The sequence below is a fragment of the Phodopus roborovskii genome, unplaced genomic scaffold (assembly GCF_943737965.1).
Source record: "Phodopus roborovskii unplaced genomic scaffold, PHOROB, whole genome shotgun sequence".
Classification (NCBI taxonomy): Eukaryota; Metazoa; Chordata; class Mammalia; order Rodentia; family Cricetidae; genus Phodopus; species Phodopus roborovskii.
In genome coordinates this window covers 53686081-53701520 of record NW_026126480.1, presented here as the reverse complement: position 1 = coordinate 53701520, position 15440 = coordinate 53686081, and the positions used below count along the sequence as shown (strand labels likewise).

Below are 15440 nucleotides of genomic sequence, written 5' to 3'. Positions count from 1 at the left end.
GGTGAAGACACCCCCCCCCCCCACCCTAGACCTTCAATGTTGCTTTCGAAGCTGCCTCCTCCCTCCTGCAGTCCTAGGCCTCCCAGCCCACTTCTCCACTATAGGAGGGCTTTCCTTTTTCCCTGGCCACTCTGCTGCCATCTCGGACCAGCATCCTCATTCAGGCCATCACCTCAAGGGCACCACTTGTGATGCAACCCTCTTCCATTCCACTTCTGGTCCTTTCAGAATAACACACCCACTCCCTAGACTCTGAGCTGGAATGATTAATGGCATTGGCCAAAAGAACAGAGTAAGGCCAAGGTGAGGTTGCTCCTCTGAGGCAACCCCAGCTCTCCCAGTCCTTGACAGCACCTCTGCTTACATTGCTGAGCCTTGTCTCAGAACCACCCTGTTCCCACTGTCCTGAACCCTGACTGGCTACAGCTGGAGGCCATGGGGCTCAAACCTGGGACAAGGGGACACTCGTGGAGATGGGGAGTTTAAGCGGGGAAGACTGGCCTGTTGCCATGGCCAGTGTTCCCAAGCCAGACTGGGGCAGGTCATTGCTTATGGACGCAGCTCCCACCTCCACACCCAGAATCTACTCCACCAGCCAAGCAGAGACTGGCAGAGACACCTTGGTGAGGGAGAGGTTAGGGGCCAGTGACGAGGACATTCCATAACTCTGCCAGAATCCAGGGACTCTCATTCTCTTTACAGTGACCAGGAAAAGTTAGTCTGTATAGCAAGAGTAGAAGGAATGGCCAGCACACCTTCTCTTGGGGACAGGCACCTCTGCTATCACTGAGGGTGACAAGCCCTGCTTCCAGCCTTGAGATGTCTGCACCCTTCCCTCCCTGCAGGGCCTTCCTCCTTCCTTCAGCAGGGAATGCCTACACCTCTAAGGCATGAGAAAATCTGGACAGAGAGAGGTACCCAGAAAGTTTTCAAAATTGGACGCATGTCCACAGGAGCATGTCCTCACCTGCTTGGCAAGTTTGACAGAGTCACTGGTGAGGCGTGAACGAAGTTGGGGGTCCAGGTGGGCAGCAGGAGCGATCTCTACCACCTTCTGGTGCCGCCGCTGGATGGAGCAGTCACGCTCATACAAGTGCAGGATGTTCCCATACTGGTCCCCTGAGCATACAAGAAACCAGATTCAGCCTTTGCTAGAATTCAAGTTCCTCCTCCTACATGCCCCCTGGCCCCTTTAGGCACTGTGGCTACTTGGCCACCTGACTCTTGCTCTGTCCCAGGCCCCTTTCCAGGGTATGGTCCCTGGAAAGGCTGTCCCAAAGGTTGCTGTTGTAACTGAGGGAGATCTAGGCTTCTCCTGTTTCACACAACTCCCTACTCACCCAGGATCTGCACCTCGATGTGCCGTGGCTTCTCAATAAACTTCTCCACAAACAGTGCCCCATTCCCAAAGGCCGCCAAGGCCTCAGAGTAGGCTCGGGTGTAATTCTCTTCCAGCTCCTAGGAGTGCAGGCAAGGCCAGGCAGACATGGGACCACTGTGTACCCTCTGTGGCCACCTCTGCACAGTTCACAGAACCCACCACGGGATGCCTGCCTGGCACCTGCCCTTAGCATATATGTGCTGCCCTGCTCACCTCATAGCTGTGCACAACCCTCATGCCACGGCCCCCACCTCCGTAGGCAGCCTTGAAGATAATGGGGAAGCCATAGGTGTTGGAGAATTCGTGTGCCTCATGCAGGGAATTGATGGGGGCATCAGTGCCAGGGACCACTGGGACACCTGTTGAGAGGGTACAGGGGTCTCTATAATGGGACAAATCTCTGCTATATCTTGTCAGGGAAACAAACTTACACTGGCCCCTCTCTACTAGCCCCAGGAGGAGTTGTGTGTCACCTGCAGCGATGGCAATGGCCCGGGCCTCCACCTTGTCTCCCATCTTGCGGACCACCTCTGGACTTGGCCCAATGAACCGGACTCCAGCATCCTGGCAGGCCTGAGCAAAGTCTGCTCGCTCTGAGAGGAATCCATAGCCAGGGTGCACAGCATCTACACCATTCTCCTGTAAGTGGTAAGAGAATCACCTGTGTGCCTTCCTCTTTCTCCTTTTCCTGCTGTGCTGGGCTCTACCTCCACCCCCTACACACATGCTGCTGGTGGGTGTGGGTGCAGGCCACAGCACAGGATCTTGCCAAGCCTCAGGAGACTCTGGCATCTCCTAGGCCAAGTTGATTCTACCTTGGCCACCTTGATGATGTCTGGGATGTGCAGGTAGGCCTGCACGGGTGCCAAGCCACGACCAATAAGGTAGGCTTCATCAGCTTTCTGCCGATGCATCTGGCCTGTGTCCTGCTCTGAGTAGACAGCCACTGTTCGGATGCCCAGCTCTGTGCAGGCACGAAACACTCGGATGGCAATCTCACCTAGGACAAGCAGGGTGAGCAGTTAGACTCCTGGGTCCAGCGAAAAACACAAAGGAGACAGGCAGGCAGAGTGAGGAGGCCAGACCAGGCTTGCCTGGGCCCTGAATACTGGTAGTACTCACCTCTGTTGGCCACCATGACCTTCTTAATGGGCTTGTACTCGAGTCGTCTGACATTTGGGGAGGCAACTGGGGCAGTGGAGGAACGGCGGACACCCAGGAGCCTCAGGCCCCCTCGAACTGTTTGAAACTTCAGCATCTGAGGAGGGGCAATCAGAGTCCAGTTAGAGCAGGCTAGGCACTGAGCACCCCACATCCAGAAAGACAGGGGCACCCTAACCCTCAGAAGACCACAAAGGAGACGGTGCCATCTCCAATTCCATTTGTGGTGGGTTTCTGGAGAGTAAGCAAACCTAATCCAGTGGGGCTCTGCTCAGCTTAATAGCCTCATAGTACAAGGATTACATCTCAAAGGCTAGAGTGGCCCTGCCTGGTACGCATCTCAATTGTTCTGGACCCAGGCTCACTCCTCTGTTCCCCACCAACATCCACTATGGACTTCTTCCATGTGTTGATCTTGTCAGCCTGCTATCTCAGGAGGTGTCCTTGGCTCTCAGCTAAAACACAGCTTTCTTCAAACAGAGGCCTGGACCTTCCTTCTACTGAAGGATACCAAGTAAAATATTCATGACAACCACAAAGGACAAGTCAAGAGGCTGGTCACAGAGACACATGCTTTGGGATTCCACTGACAGTAGGTCCTAGAGTGGTTACAATGGTGCAACAGGCTGAGGAAAAACGGAGAGAGGGCATTGTTCTAAGCTGAGGTAGGCAGGGAGCTGTATTTAATATGCACAAAGTTTCAGGTCTGTAACATGAAAAGAGCTTTGTAGATGATGGTGGAATGGCTGGGGACAGACTTAAGCCACTGAACTGTACACTGGCTGAGACAGGAAGTCCGGCATTGTGTATTATACAGCAACATAATACGGTTTCATAGTTGACCACTCCTTTTATAAAGACACAGCTAGATGTGGTGGTTCACCACATCTCATCTATTCAGAAAGCTGAGGCAGGAGGATTGCTGGGGTTGGTTGAGGCTATCCTTGGATAAGTAGTAAGTTCCAGAACAGCTTGAACTATAGTATGATTCTACGCCCATTCTCTCAATAACAACAACAAATTTAAAAAAAAAAAAAAAGCTACAGAGGTGGGAAGAAGGGAGAGAAGGATGAGGGAATGAGGTAGAGAGGGAAAGGAGAGACATCCAGGCCCAGGAAAGAAGCAAAAGACAGCAGGGCCCAAGTCTGCATCTGGCCTCTCCACTCAAGACTTCCCAGATACTCAAGAGTATCCCAGGCTAGCCTAAAAATCCATAAATAGTCAAGTATGATTTTGAACACCTGTTCCTCAGGCCTCTGCCTCCTTAGCACCGGGATTACAAGAATGCACTACCACATCTGGCTGCAGTAATTTTTTTGTTTGTCTGTATGTTTGTTTTTGTTTTTAGAGACAGGGTTTCTCTCTCTGTATTACTTTGGAGCCCATCCTGGATCTAGCTCTGTAGACCAGGCTGGACTCAAACTCACAGAAATCCACCTGCCTCTGCTTCCCGAGTGCAGGAATTAAAGGTGTGAGCCACCAACACCTGGCTTTGGAATAGTTTTTTAAATGTTATGTTCCACAATAAAGTTTAACTTGGAAATTACAAATAGAGATTAACAGGAATTAATAATCAGATAGAACCATAACAAATGCTACAACACAGCTATGCCAATGTGATCTCAGGTCTCCCTGGGGATCTTAGCAACTCAGCATATATTTTTCTCCTCAGTAACTCAAGAACTTTTACCTCTTCACTGAAAACAGATAGCTTCCCCCTGGCAAATCTCAGTTGCCAGTCTCATTTCTCTTGTGTTTTGAGGCCACTAAAGTAGAATATTAGTTATCTAGACACAAGCAGCTCCACAGTAGTCAATGATGACTGAGACACTACTGACCAATCAGCAAGCAGATAGCAAATACAGCATGGAGATCCTGCACAAAAGGATAATTTTCAGTTTGGGTGGGAGGAAGTGGGAAGCGTCAAGATTTCATTACATACCCAGAACAGCATACCACCTAAAACGTATGGCTTCTTTATTTCTGGAATTTTCCATTTAATGTTTTTGAACCATAATTTGACATGGATAACTGAACTGAGAGGAAAGAGGAATTGGTGGATTGGTATGCTAACCACAGTGTGGGCAGACTGTGACAGCTCTTCACTGACTAGGAGATGACAGTCCAGTACCAACAGCAAACTGACACTGTCGGTGCCTCCTGAAGTTACCCACCAAGATGCAAGCCACATTCCTGCAGGTCCCTGCTTCAGATATACAACCCAGGGTTAACTAAAGCCTACTTCCCATATTTTGTCCAATGGCGGGACACTCTTTTTCCAAAGAGAACTATTTTCATTGCTTCAGAAATGTGAAAGATGCCAGGCATTGTAGCATGCACCTTTAATTGCTCAGGAGGCAGAAGCAGGTGGATTTCTGTGAGCTTGAAGTCAGCCTGATCTACAGATCAAGTTCCAGGACAGTCAGAACTATGTGAGAGACCTCATCTCAAAACAAACAACCAAACAAAAGATCCCAACAACAACAATAAAAATAAACATGTAAAACCTCATATGAGACACGGACTCCAGAATCAGTTCAGATGAAAGGAAGCCGAAAAGACAACTAGACGCTGACTGGACCCTGGACTTCCATGGCCAACAAGGGCACAAAGGGACCGGACCACTGACAAAGTTTAAACAAGGTCTGTAAGTTACACAGTATGGTGCCAATGTTCACTTCCCAATCTTGCTGTTGGTCAATGGTTAGGAGAAGCTCTGACAGCAACAAAATGACCAACACATGAGGCTTTCCCTTACCAAATATCCAGATACTGAAATACAGCAAGGCGCTGCCCTTGCCCATGAGGTCACAACAACTTCATAAAGGAAAATATTCCTAGCTGAGAATACTATCCAGTGACCCTGGAAGCCCTGGTTGAATCTATCCAGCACCTTCAAGCTGATACAATGAATGATCTCAGCACTGTAGAGCCTGAGAAAGGCGAGTCAAGAGTTCAAGGCCAGTCTGGGCTACAGTGCAAAACTCTAGGATACAATGCAAAATGATGGTTTCCTTCATTTCTTGATACCAGGTCTTGTTTTAATAGAGCCCAGGGCCACTTGAATTTACGGTGCAATCCTCCTGCATCAACATCCCAAGGGCTGGGATTATAGGTGTGGGCCACTAAACCTAGCTTTAAAACTAAACAAAAGCTTCTAGAATACTTACAAACACATGTGAAGGAGGAGGGGAAGTGTTGGGAGGGTGTGAAGAGAGTGGAAGGGGGTGGATGTGATCAAGGTATGTTATATAAATATGTTACATATCAAAATATAAAGTTAAAATTATTTTTAAAATGTAGGTCTCCTGTCCCTTGGCTGGGTTATTTCTACTCCAGGAATCCAGAATATCAATTTTCTGAAACAGGGACTGAGATGTGTGTATGAAGGTGTTCAAAACAACACCATCTACAAGAGTAAACAAGAAGGGATTTAAAGTCCAATTGGAGGTCCTGGATGGACATTACAAATCCATCAAGGACGGCTTTGCATGGGTGTTCATAGAAAGTGTTTATGACGCAATGGAAGCTAAGGAAATGAAAGGTAAACTATACCATCTTACAAAGTTTTCTTTTTCTGAAGCAAGGGTGACAACTGGTGAGATTGCGACAGTAGGCCACCTCACTGCCATAAGCTAAGATAGGTGCAGTGTGTTTATTTTCACCTTTATGTACCTATGTATTTCCATATGCAGAAATCCACATATTTTATCCAATGGGCGCACATTATTTTCTAAAATAATAACTATATTTATTTTTCATTGCTACATTAGAGATGAAAATAAACATGAGAAACTGCAAAAAACGTATCCTCAGAACATGACAAACCTCACTACAGGTTAAAACTGGCTTTCCTGTAGGGACACAAGGCTACAAACACAATGGTCATCAGTGGTGAGAGTACTGTCAGCATCTGCCATCTGGAATTTACGCATCAATGAATAAGTTTAAAAACAAACAAAGGGATCAGTGGATCCTAGTTACACTTAACCATCCAGCACAAGTGAGAAGCCATCATCGCTTGCCTTAAATGTCTGGAGACACACAGGATTATAAAAGCAGGACTGTCAGACAGTTGGTTGTTCTAGGAAGGACACCCTTGTGTCCCTGCCCTTCCACACACTCCTCCTGCTGTTCAGGGTTCTCTGCCTGAAGAGGTTTTCCCCTTCAGGACCAGTTTTCTCCCATCTTAATTTCTCCACTTCAGACAAGTCATCTTGACTGCCCACTCCAAGATATGTTCCAGGCCAACAACAGGTCAGACTGCTGCTGGCTCAGGCCCAGGCCGGGGAATATTACTTATATTTAGAAAAGAAAATGGGGCTGGCAAGATAACTTGGCTGGTAAAAGTGCTTGTTGCCAAATCTAATGAGCTGAGTTTAATCCCAGGAACCCACATGGTGGGAGAGAGCCTCCACACACTGTGGTACTCATGTCCACTCATTACCAAAAATAAAAGTGTAGAAGAAAATTTTAAAATCATTCTAAACTGTACTTGTAATCACAGTTCTTGTGAGGATGAGGCAGGAGGACAATCTCAAACTCATGGCTGGGCAACATAGTGAGAAGGCAGACCTTTGCCGAAAGGCCAAGGGGAGCTCCTGGGCTTCCCCCTGGTAGCAAGATGAGGTTGGTGGGTCCCCAAGAGCTGGGCATGAGCCTTCATACTTGTTTTCCCATGTACTGCCCCGCTGGATTTTATCCGATCTGTGGCAAGCAGCCTACCGCCAGGGAGGGTTCAAGCTATTTCTGGGGAGGCCCTGCCTGTCCCTCACCTGATGGGTTTCATCTGCCATTGAGCACCTGACTCTCATCCTATGAGTAAGCAGGACATTTTGGTACCCTTACTCCCCACCCCCACTCTCCACCACACAGGTTCCCTATTCCCTTCTCCAGATAAAGAGACTTCTTTAGATTGGTGTGTGGTAGCAGCAGGTGGGTTCCTGGAGGACTAAACTATACATCTAGCCCTTACACACACACAGACACAGACACAGACACACATACACACACCACAAAGTATCCAGTCCTCAGGCACACAGTATGCTTTCTTTCGTCAACGTAAAAAAACCTACCCCAGAACTTGAGTCAGATTTGAAGAGCTGCACCTATTCCGGAACAGTCACCCTGTCCCAGCACAGAGGACGTGGTAGGTGACCCACAGCCAGCAGCTGCTCCACCTGAGGTCACTGGCCCCAGAATACAAAGTTCTCCAGCACTAGGCTGCTGGAGGCCTGGGCTGTAGCCAAGGCTGAAATCAGGGGCAGGGGTGCCCCTCCTGAGGCCATCCTGGGCCACTGGCTACTTGGGAGGGCCAGGCTAGGGAGGCGGGGCAGTGGGTCATGCAGAAAGTAGATGAGCAGTGCACTAAAGCCTGTGCCTGGACCCTCACAGATGGGCAGGGTTACAAGACAGGTGTTCTAAGGCTAGAAAGCAGCTGCAGACTTAAGTGGTAGATTTAGGACATACTGTCTCTTGAAGTTCAAGGCACAAAAATGTCAACCAGAGGGTAGAGTGGTACCTAGGAGGGCTGCTTAGGAGGGGTTGTCCTGGACATGATGGGAGGGCAAGGGTCACATTGCCCTGAAGGTTGGTTCACTACTACAGTCACAGGAGACCTCTGCTCCAATCTGCCTCTCCCCTATTTCAACACAATGCTAGACACAAGGCAAGGCCCTGCCAATACAGAAAAGAGAACACACCACCTTATTCCTTCCTGAAGTATCTCCATTGCTAATCCAGCCTTGCCCTCACGGACTCCCACTGCCCTCACAGGCCTACAAGCAGGGTCTTTCAGAATCATGATCAACCACTGCAGAACAGCTGTGGATCCACTGGACAGTGTCCCATCAGAGGCCCTCACAAACCCATGTGACAGCTAACTGGAGTGTTGAGTTTGAGGGTCTGAAATAGTCCCAGAGAGTAGCTAACAAGGCTGACCAAGTTGCACCTGAGGCCCACCACATCCCCCAAAGCTGAAGGGACAGGACCTTGTGTTCTTAGGGATGTTATAAAGCTTGGGGGTCAGGCAGGAGAGAAGCAGAATTCACCTAGAGTAGTAGTGAGAAGCCCTAGGGTGGGCACTGAGGTGTGAGATGCCCTCCAGGTTCCCCAGAATTCCTCTTTTGGGTACTAATGGGGACCCAACCTGTCCAAGCCCAAGCTCTGGCACCCTGATGTGACCGGCCTCTTTCTTCACAATAGCGTGTCTCAGAAGGTGTTCTAGACATAGACCTTCAGGACAGCACTGTTCCGGATGTCTCCTGTCACTCATTCCAAATGATGACATGGATAGAGAAGTGGGAAAGAAAGGCAGCTTCCACTTAGCCCACGGAGTGCCCTGTCGGGGGGGGGGGGGGCGGCACTTACTTGGATGGTCATCATGAAGTCCTCATGGTTGACAATGTAACTGAGAACCAATCAGATTTAAATCCTCTGCAGGAAAGCCCTCCTACTCAGTGACAGCAGTGTACCTGGACTTTTCTCTAAGTCTGAAGCTTCCAGAAAAGAAGAAACCTTTCCTCCTTCGTGGGAGAGACACTCTCAGACCCTGCAGGCACAGCAACTGTCCCAGGGCACATGCCTCGGGGACACCACACCGTCTTGCTTGTTTTGAATGACACACAGCAGAACTCCTTTCTTGCCCACAGAGATGGGGGGAGATGACAAAAAACGGACAAACAACCCACTACTCCCTAAAGACCCACCCTTCACCCCATGTTCCTCCTCAGAGAGCCAGCAGCCTGAAGAGGCCTGTTTGCTGTTTTCTGCAAATGCTGGCTGACAGATCCTTTCTTGGTCTCAGGTTGTGCATTAGGAACAGGGAAGTCAGACTGCTGTGACTGTCACTGGGGATGTGTAAATAACTCCTCTAGAGCAAGAATGAGCCACAAAAAAGCAAGGAGCGTCTGGAGCACCTGTTTCTCCCATCTCAAGGCAGCTCATGGAGACTTTCACCTATCACTGACTGCTCCAGTTTTCTCCAATACTGGATCTATGAACTCAGCATTTCCCTTCCAACAGAAAGTCGGGAGCTGGGATGGTGCCTACAACAAAATGCTGGATGAGGCAGGGCAAAGGGCCTGACATCACAGGCATTAGGTCTGTTGTGCTGCCTGAGTGGATTCTACAGTGTGAAGCAAATGCCAAGCTCCCAGTGCCAGCAGGTGATTCCAAGGGGCCCACTCCTTAAGAGGCTCCTTCACAGATCAGTAATTGGGCACTTCAGGGTTAACCAACATCAGCCACGTTTGAGTCCAACATTAATGCTTCCCTCCAGAACAGGAGCTCTGACCTGATAGGGATTAAGTCCCAAGTATGGAACTGAGCTGTGACCTTTAACAGAAACACAGGTGACAGGCACTTAAGCACCAAACACATCCAAACTAGAAAACGTACTATGTAAAACAAAAGAATTCCTGACCTGCCGCACAGGGCCACCATCAGCACTCTGTGCTGAGCAAGGCAGCAACAGTGCCAGTGGCCATGTACCCAGAAATAGCAGGGGAGTTTCATCAAATAGCCCTAGAAACAAACCCTACTCCCAGACCTAAAGTGTAGCCTGCAGGCTGCCTCCTACAACAGAAGCAGCATACAATTCCACGTCGGGCCAGTTTGGGTACACATACTATGGCACTGCGCTACCAAAGAGATGCCCCAAGTAGAAAAGCCCAGTTGGGGAACAGGGCAGAACAGCCTTGTCTGTCAGTGCTGCAGTCAAGTGGTTGACCCTGGAATGTTCCTTCTAGAACCTACATGGGTTTGATCTTAACTATATGTATCTGCTTTCACACAGTAAGTAGGCGAGGGGTCACAAGGAAGGGAAAGGTGACATCCTGCCTGAGGCACTCGTAGTAAGTGACCACCTGTGCTGACTCAGGTGTACTTGAAAGACAACCCAGAAACAGGTCCAAGTATCTACCAAACCAAGCCACAAAGCCTGTTTCCTCCTCCCAGGCCCCAGCTCAGCCCACCCCAGCCATCCTGGGCCACTGCAAGCAATGGCAGGCTGGATGAACCAGAAAGTCTTGGCAGAGCATTCCTCCCTGGCTGCCATCCTCTGGTGGATATACCACTCTCTCCATAAGATCCTAACATGTCTGCTGGGGGCCCAGGGACTGGCAGCCAAAAGGACAGATGAAAGGAGGGCATGTCTGGCTTTTTAGGCGACAGTAGCTGATATCAAAGCACAGGGAAAGGTCAGTCTGAGGTTGAAATGGAGGTGGAGGGTGGGAAGGTAAGGGTTGGGGATGTCACAAGGTAAAAGACAGGAGGAGAGAACACCAGGGACACCAGCCTGTAGGCACCACAGGGTCTCTGAGCTTCAGCAAAACACTGGAACATTGTGGCAGCTTGAGCTCAAAGGGCTCTGAGTGGCTGTAGGCAGAGCTGGGCCACTTATAATCAATCACCAGTGCCTATGTGGTGCAACAGTGCTCAGCAAGCTTCTATTCAAATGCTACAGAAGGAGGAAGTGAGTATCTGCTGCTACATATCTGTGCAAAAAGTCTCAGAGATAGGAGGCATGAAGGTGTCCCAAGGGCTTGGAGAACAGCAGAAAGAGGACAAAGGACAGGTCACTGCTGGCATGGAGATGGCCACTTTGCCCCAGGTCCTAGGGAAAGTGACAAACTCAAGGCCAACACTGCCCTCTGGTGCAAGAGGGCATCACTGCCAACCTGACGCCCCCAACAGGAAAGGGCTCTTGCCCTGATTTCTCCACATCCTTTAGGATGCTGAACAGAAATGCTTCCTACTCCCCTCATCTCCCCAGCTGGCTCTGACAGCCCTATTTGGGCAGCCACCTCCCTTTAGCCGCCTCATTCTCACCCATTGGGCTCCCGATGAGGCCATCTCCCTGCAGATGAACCTGTGTCCTTAGCAAGGTACACTGAATGTTACAACAACTTGCTGACTCATCTGTCTCCTTTCCCTGGGCACTGTAAGTACCTCAGGCATAATATCCTTGGCCTATCTATCCCTCTACTCTCTTTATAGCATTCTGCATAGAGTCTGGCACCAAAATTAAATATATGCCTGAGACAGGCAATGAAGAATGAATGCATGATGAATGAATGGATCAAGGAATAAATACTGTAGGCCACAAAGTCAGTTTGCAAAATAGTGTGGCAGTTAAAATTCATTCAAAAATATTATGGTGCACTTAGCAAAGATGAATAAGGCACAGTTCCTTCTGGGAACAGTATACCCAAGTTAACAGTGCAAACAAGTCTCCCCTCCACAACGCTTAGAGCCCAGTGTGTTGCTGGCAGGACAAAGGGCAGGGCGGTAGAGAACACCTGGCAGACTGGATGTTTGTTTCTAGATCCACATGCTGAAACCCTGACCTCGGACTTCTAAGCCTCCAGACTATGAGAAATAGTGTGTGTTGTTTATAAGCTTCCTGGTCTATGGCATTTTCTTAAAGTGCCCAAATGGATTCAGACACAAGCTAAAGGTGGGAACTAAGAAAGGCAAGTTTCAGTTGGGTAATGGTGGGACACACCTTTAATCCCAGTACTTGGGAGGCAGAGGCAGCAGGAGCTCTGTGAGTTTGAAGCCAGCCTGGTCTAAAGAGTAAGTTCCAGGACAGCCAGGATACACAGAGAAACCTTGGGGGGGGGGGCGGGGGTAAGTTTCAGGGCTGATTGTGGTGAGCATCGACAAGCACTAAAGTCACCATCCCATGTCTGCAGTGAGGCCAGGCAGATGGCAGATGTGGACAGATAGCCCTGGAAGTTTCCAGAGAGCCATGTTGGCCTGCTCTCCATTCATATGCTCTTCTTTTATGGTCTACGATGGAAGGTAAAAAGGCCTTGGCTGGATAACAGCAAGACTTGAGAGACCCTGGGGCCTGGTAATTTCAAGACACATAGACTGAAGTGTGTCCCTTCAAAAAGATACCTTAAAGTCCTGTCCCTGTACTTCAGAATGTGACCTCATCTACAAATGGAGTCTTTATCAAGGATCTCTGATTCCTAACCCGATATATGCCTGGTGCTCTTATAAAATGGGAAACATGGACAGTGAGACACACAGATGGAAGGAGATAATACGAACATGCTTCTGGCCATGTGACTGTAATGATAGCTCTACGAGCCTAGGAAGCCAAGCGTCAATGGCAAACATAAGATACTGGAGGTCAGAAAGGACCCAAGGCCTGGCAAACATAAGAAACTGGAGGAGGTCAGAAAGGACCCAAGGCCTTCCGAGGGAAATGGCTCTGTTGATGCCAGGATTTTGGACTTCTAGCCTTCAAATCTGAGAGCCAAAATCTCAGCTGTTTTAGCTTCTAGAGATGGTCCTTTGAAGTAATGATGACCTTGGAAAAAAATCAACCAGACTCCCAAAGGGGGTCTAGATCTCTGCAGACCCTAATACTGCTGGCTGGGAACACATTCAGTAGTACAAATGTGCCCTCCTCTCCTCTGTTCATCCTGCTGCAGGGTGCAGCTGCAGCTGGGTTTCAGAGCATGTAGCTATTTAGGACTGGCTCAGCTGGGGAAGGTGAGTGGGAGGCAGCAGAAAGAGCAGTGAACAGTGATGCTGTGGCTGCAGTGTGTGGGGCTGCTGGGAAAGTTGGGTTGAGCCAGCAGGAAGGCCTCTAGGGGCGAAGACATCACAGACTAGCCCTGGAAGAGGAGAGAGGGGGAGGAGGAATTAGTGGAGGGAGAGCAGACAGGCAGAGCAATGGAGGTAGGAAAGAGGCTGGAGTGGGGGCGAGGGTGGGGGGTGGGGTAGGGACAGGAGTAAATCTAGCCAGTGTCCTCATCACAGCAGGGAACAAGGATGTTAAAAAGGAGCCCATGGGAAGATATCTGGGCTCTATCTAAGTCAAGAGTTTGCATGCTGGCAGCGAGTGGGCTGTGCCGAACCTCAGGGGATGCTGTGGAAGAACCTGGAAGAGAGGAGCAGAAGTGTGGCTATTGGCAGGTATCATTCTGCAGGGTCTGAGGAAGCTGGGTTTGAGAAGGAAAGAATGGAAGTAGGCAGTAAGTCAGGAAGGTGTTCCAATGCCTGTGAGAGGGAATAAGGACCCCAGGCATGTGGGCAACAGGGAGGGTAGAGGCAGTGTGACTGCACAGGAAACAAAATGGAAAACTGACAGCACCTGTTAGATGAGGGCCAAGAGCCAGGGGGAAGGCAGACTCCCGGTTCCTGTTTTAGGATGAGTCACAGTGACAACAAATCAATGGTCACAGACACAGGGGAGGTGGAGCCTGCGAGCTCACTGGAGAGCCCAGAGGGCTGATGGTGGCGGCCAGTTTCCAGGTGGCAACAACAAGTGGGTAGAGAACTCAGCAGGAGCCAGCTGGGGCAGTTGTCCCCAGTGAAACATGTGGAGACACTGATGGCACAAACAGAGATGACAGCATAAAGAATGTAGCCAACACCCAGCAACGGGCTGCTCTGAGAGAGGGGCCCAAGGAAGAGGATGAGCAGAATGGAAGCACAGGGTTCTGAGAAGCAAGAGAAAACCAGCCACCGGATTCCACAGAGCTAACTCCCTGGTGGCCCAAGTTGTCTCTGAAAGGCGGGGGGAGGGGGGGGGACTGTCAGGGGAGAGAAGGCAGGGATAAGTGGAAAGCTAAGGAGGTCAAGTCTCCATCAAGCTCGCTGAAGTTTCAATGAGAACCTTTACAGAGTTTAGGAAAGAAGAAAAAGGCAGGTAAGCTAAAGGGCCCAGCATCAGAAGACTTCCTTTTCAATACAGCAGGAAAAAATCTAATAGGATGTGAACTCAAACATAAGGGCTTATTTCTATTTCCACTGAGGACTGTCTTCTTTCCTGGCTTTTTTTTTTTTTTTTTTAATATAGTTATTTATTTATTTTTGAAGCAATGTCTTACTTTGTAGTCACTAATAGCCAAGGCTGGTCTCAGACTTTCAAGGGCTGGGGTTATAGTGTAAGCCATATGCCAGCCCTGGGACTTCCTTCCTAAAGAGCACAAAAGACAAAGACGAAGTGGGAAAGCTTGACAGCAACTGGTGAGAGCAGACAGCCGAAGCTGCACTCTACAAGATGGGCAGCATGCAAACTTGCAGTCATGATGCAGCGGCTGGAGAACAAATGCAAGAGAATCTGCAGCTCCTGAGAGTCCAGCAGACACACACAGCTGACGTTTGAGGGATTCAGAATACACAGATGTCTGTCTTCTATACAGCCTGGGATGTTCCAGCCTCCGGTGGAGTGAGAGTGAAAGCAAACACCTGACAGATGTGTGGCTCTGAGTGCTCTCTTGGCATTCACAATAACCTCTATGACAGAGTCACCTGTTGCTTCCAGGTCTAGAGCTCTGGAGACAGACATTCTGGCAGCATAGGTTGAGCCAATGCTCGGGGAATGCTGCCAGGGTGTCAGGGCCAGAGTGCACAGCTTGGCCATGGGAGCCTACCACCCTGATGTTGGCCACTATGTAATGGTGCTCTCTGAAGATGGGAAGGAGGCTTGATCCCTGGAGAGGCTGCAGCCCAGCCACACCAAGCAGTGAGATGGAGATGGCAGCCCCACAGCTCCACCGGGTGCTTAGCAGGCTCATTCTTAGGGAACAAGCCACAAGATTCCTCCCTCGGTTCTTCTGTGTCCCCCAAGGCCTAGTGTTAAAGGCTCCGTCCCAGAGTGGCACAATGTGAAAGCGCTGGAGCAGGGCTCTCAGCCTTCCTGACGCCCGGGACCCTTTAACACAGCTCCTCATGCTGTGCTGACCCCAACCATGACGTTATTTTTGTTGCTACTTCATAACTGTAATTTTGCTGCTGTTATACATTGTAAGGCAAATATCTAATGTGCAGGATATCTGACGTATGAGCCCTGTGAAGGGGTCACTCAATCCAGAGGTTGAGAACTGCTGTGCTAGAGTCTCTGGGAGGTGAGGTCCAGTGGAAGGGCTTTGGGTTG

The 15440-nt window shown here is 49.6% G+C and overlaps 1 protein-coding gene across 3 annotated transcripts in view; it reads right to left on the bottom strand.

Annotated features, from left to right (window-relative positions):
• Positions 1–15440, bottom strand: part of Pc (pyruvate carboxylase) — an 87382-nt gene that overhangs the window by 17083 nt on the left and 54859 nt on the right. For 2 of the 3 annotated variants that reach the window (XM_051193578.1, XM_051193577.1), the window contains 6 exons: positions 2504–2639; positions 2197–2381; positions 1855–2020; positions 1595–1740; positions 1341–1458; positions 968–1119 (listed from right to left, as the gene is read on the bottom strand). In XM_051193578.1, coding sequence (XP_051049535.1) covers positions 968–1119; positions 1341–1458; positions 1595–1740; positions 1855–2020; positions 2197–2381; positions 2504–2639 — 903 coding nt within the window. Of the gene's footprint in view, positions 1–967; positions 1120–1340; positions 1459–1594; positions 1741–1854; positions 2021–2196; positions 2382–2503; positions 2640–7617; positions 7739–15440 lie in introns of those variants that run through there. The other variant, XM_051193579.1, reaches the window with a different exon arrangement.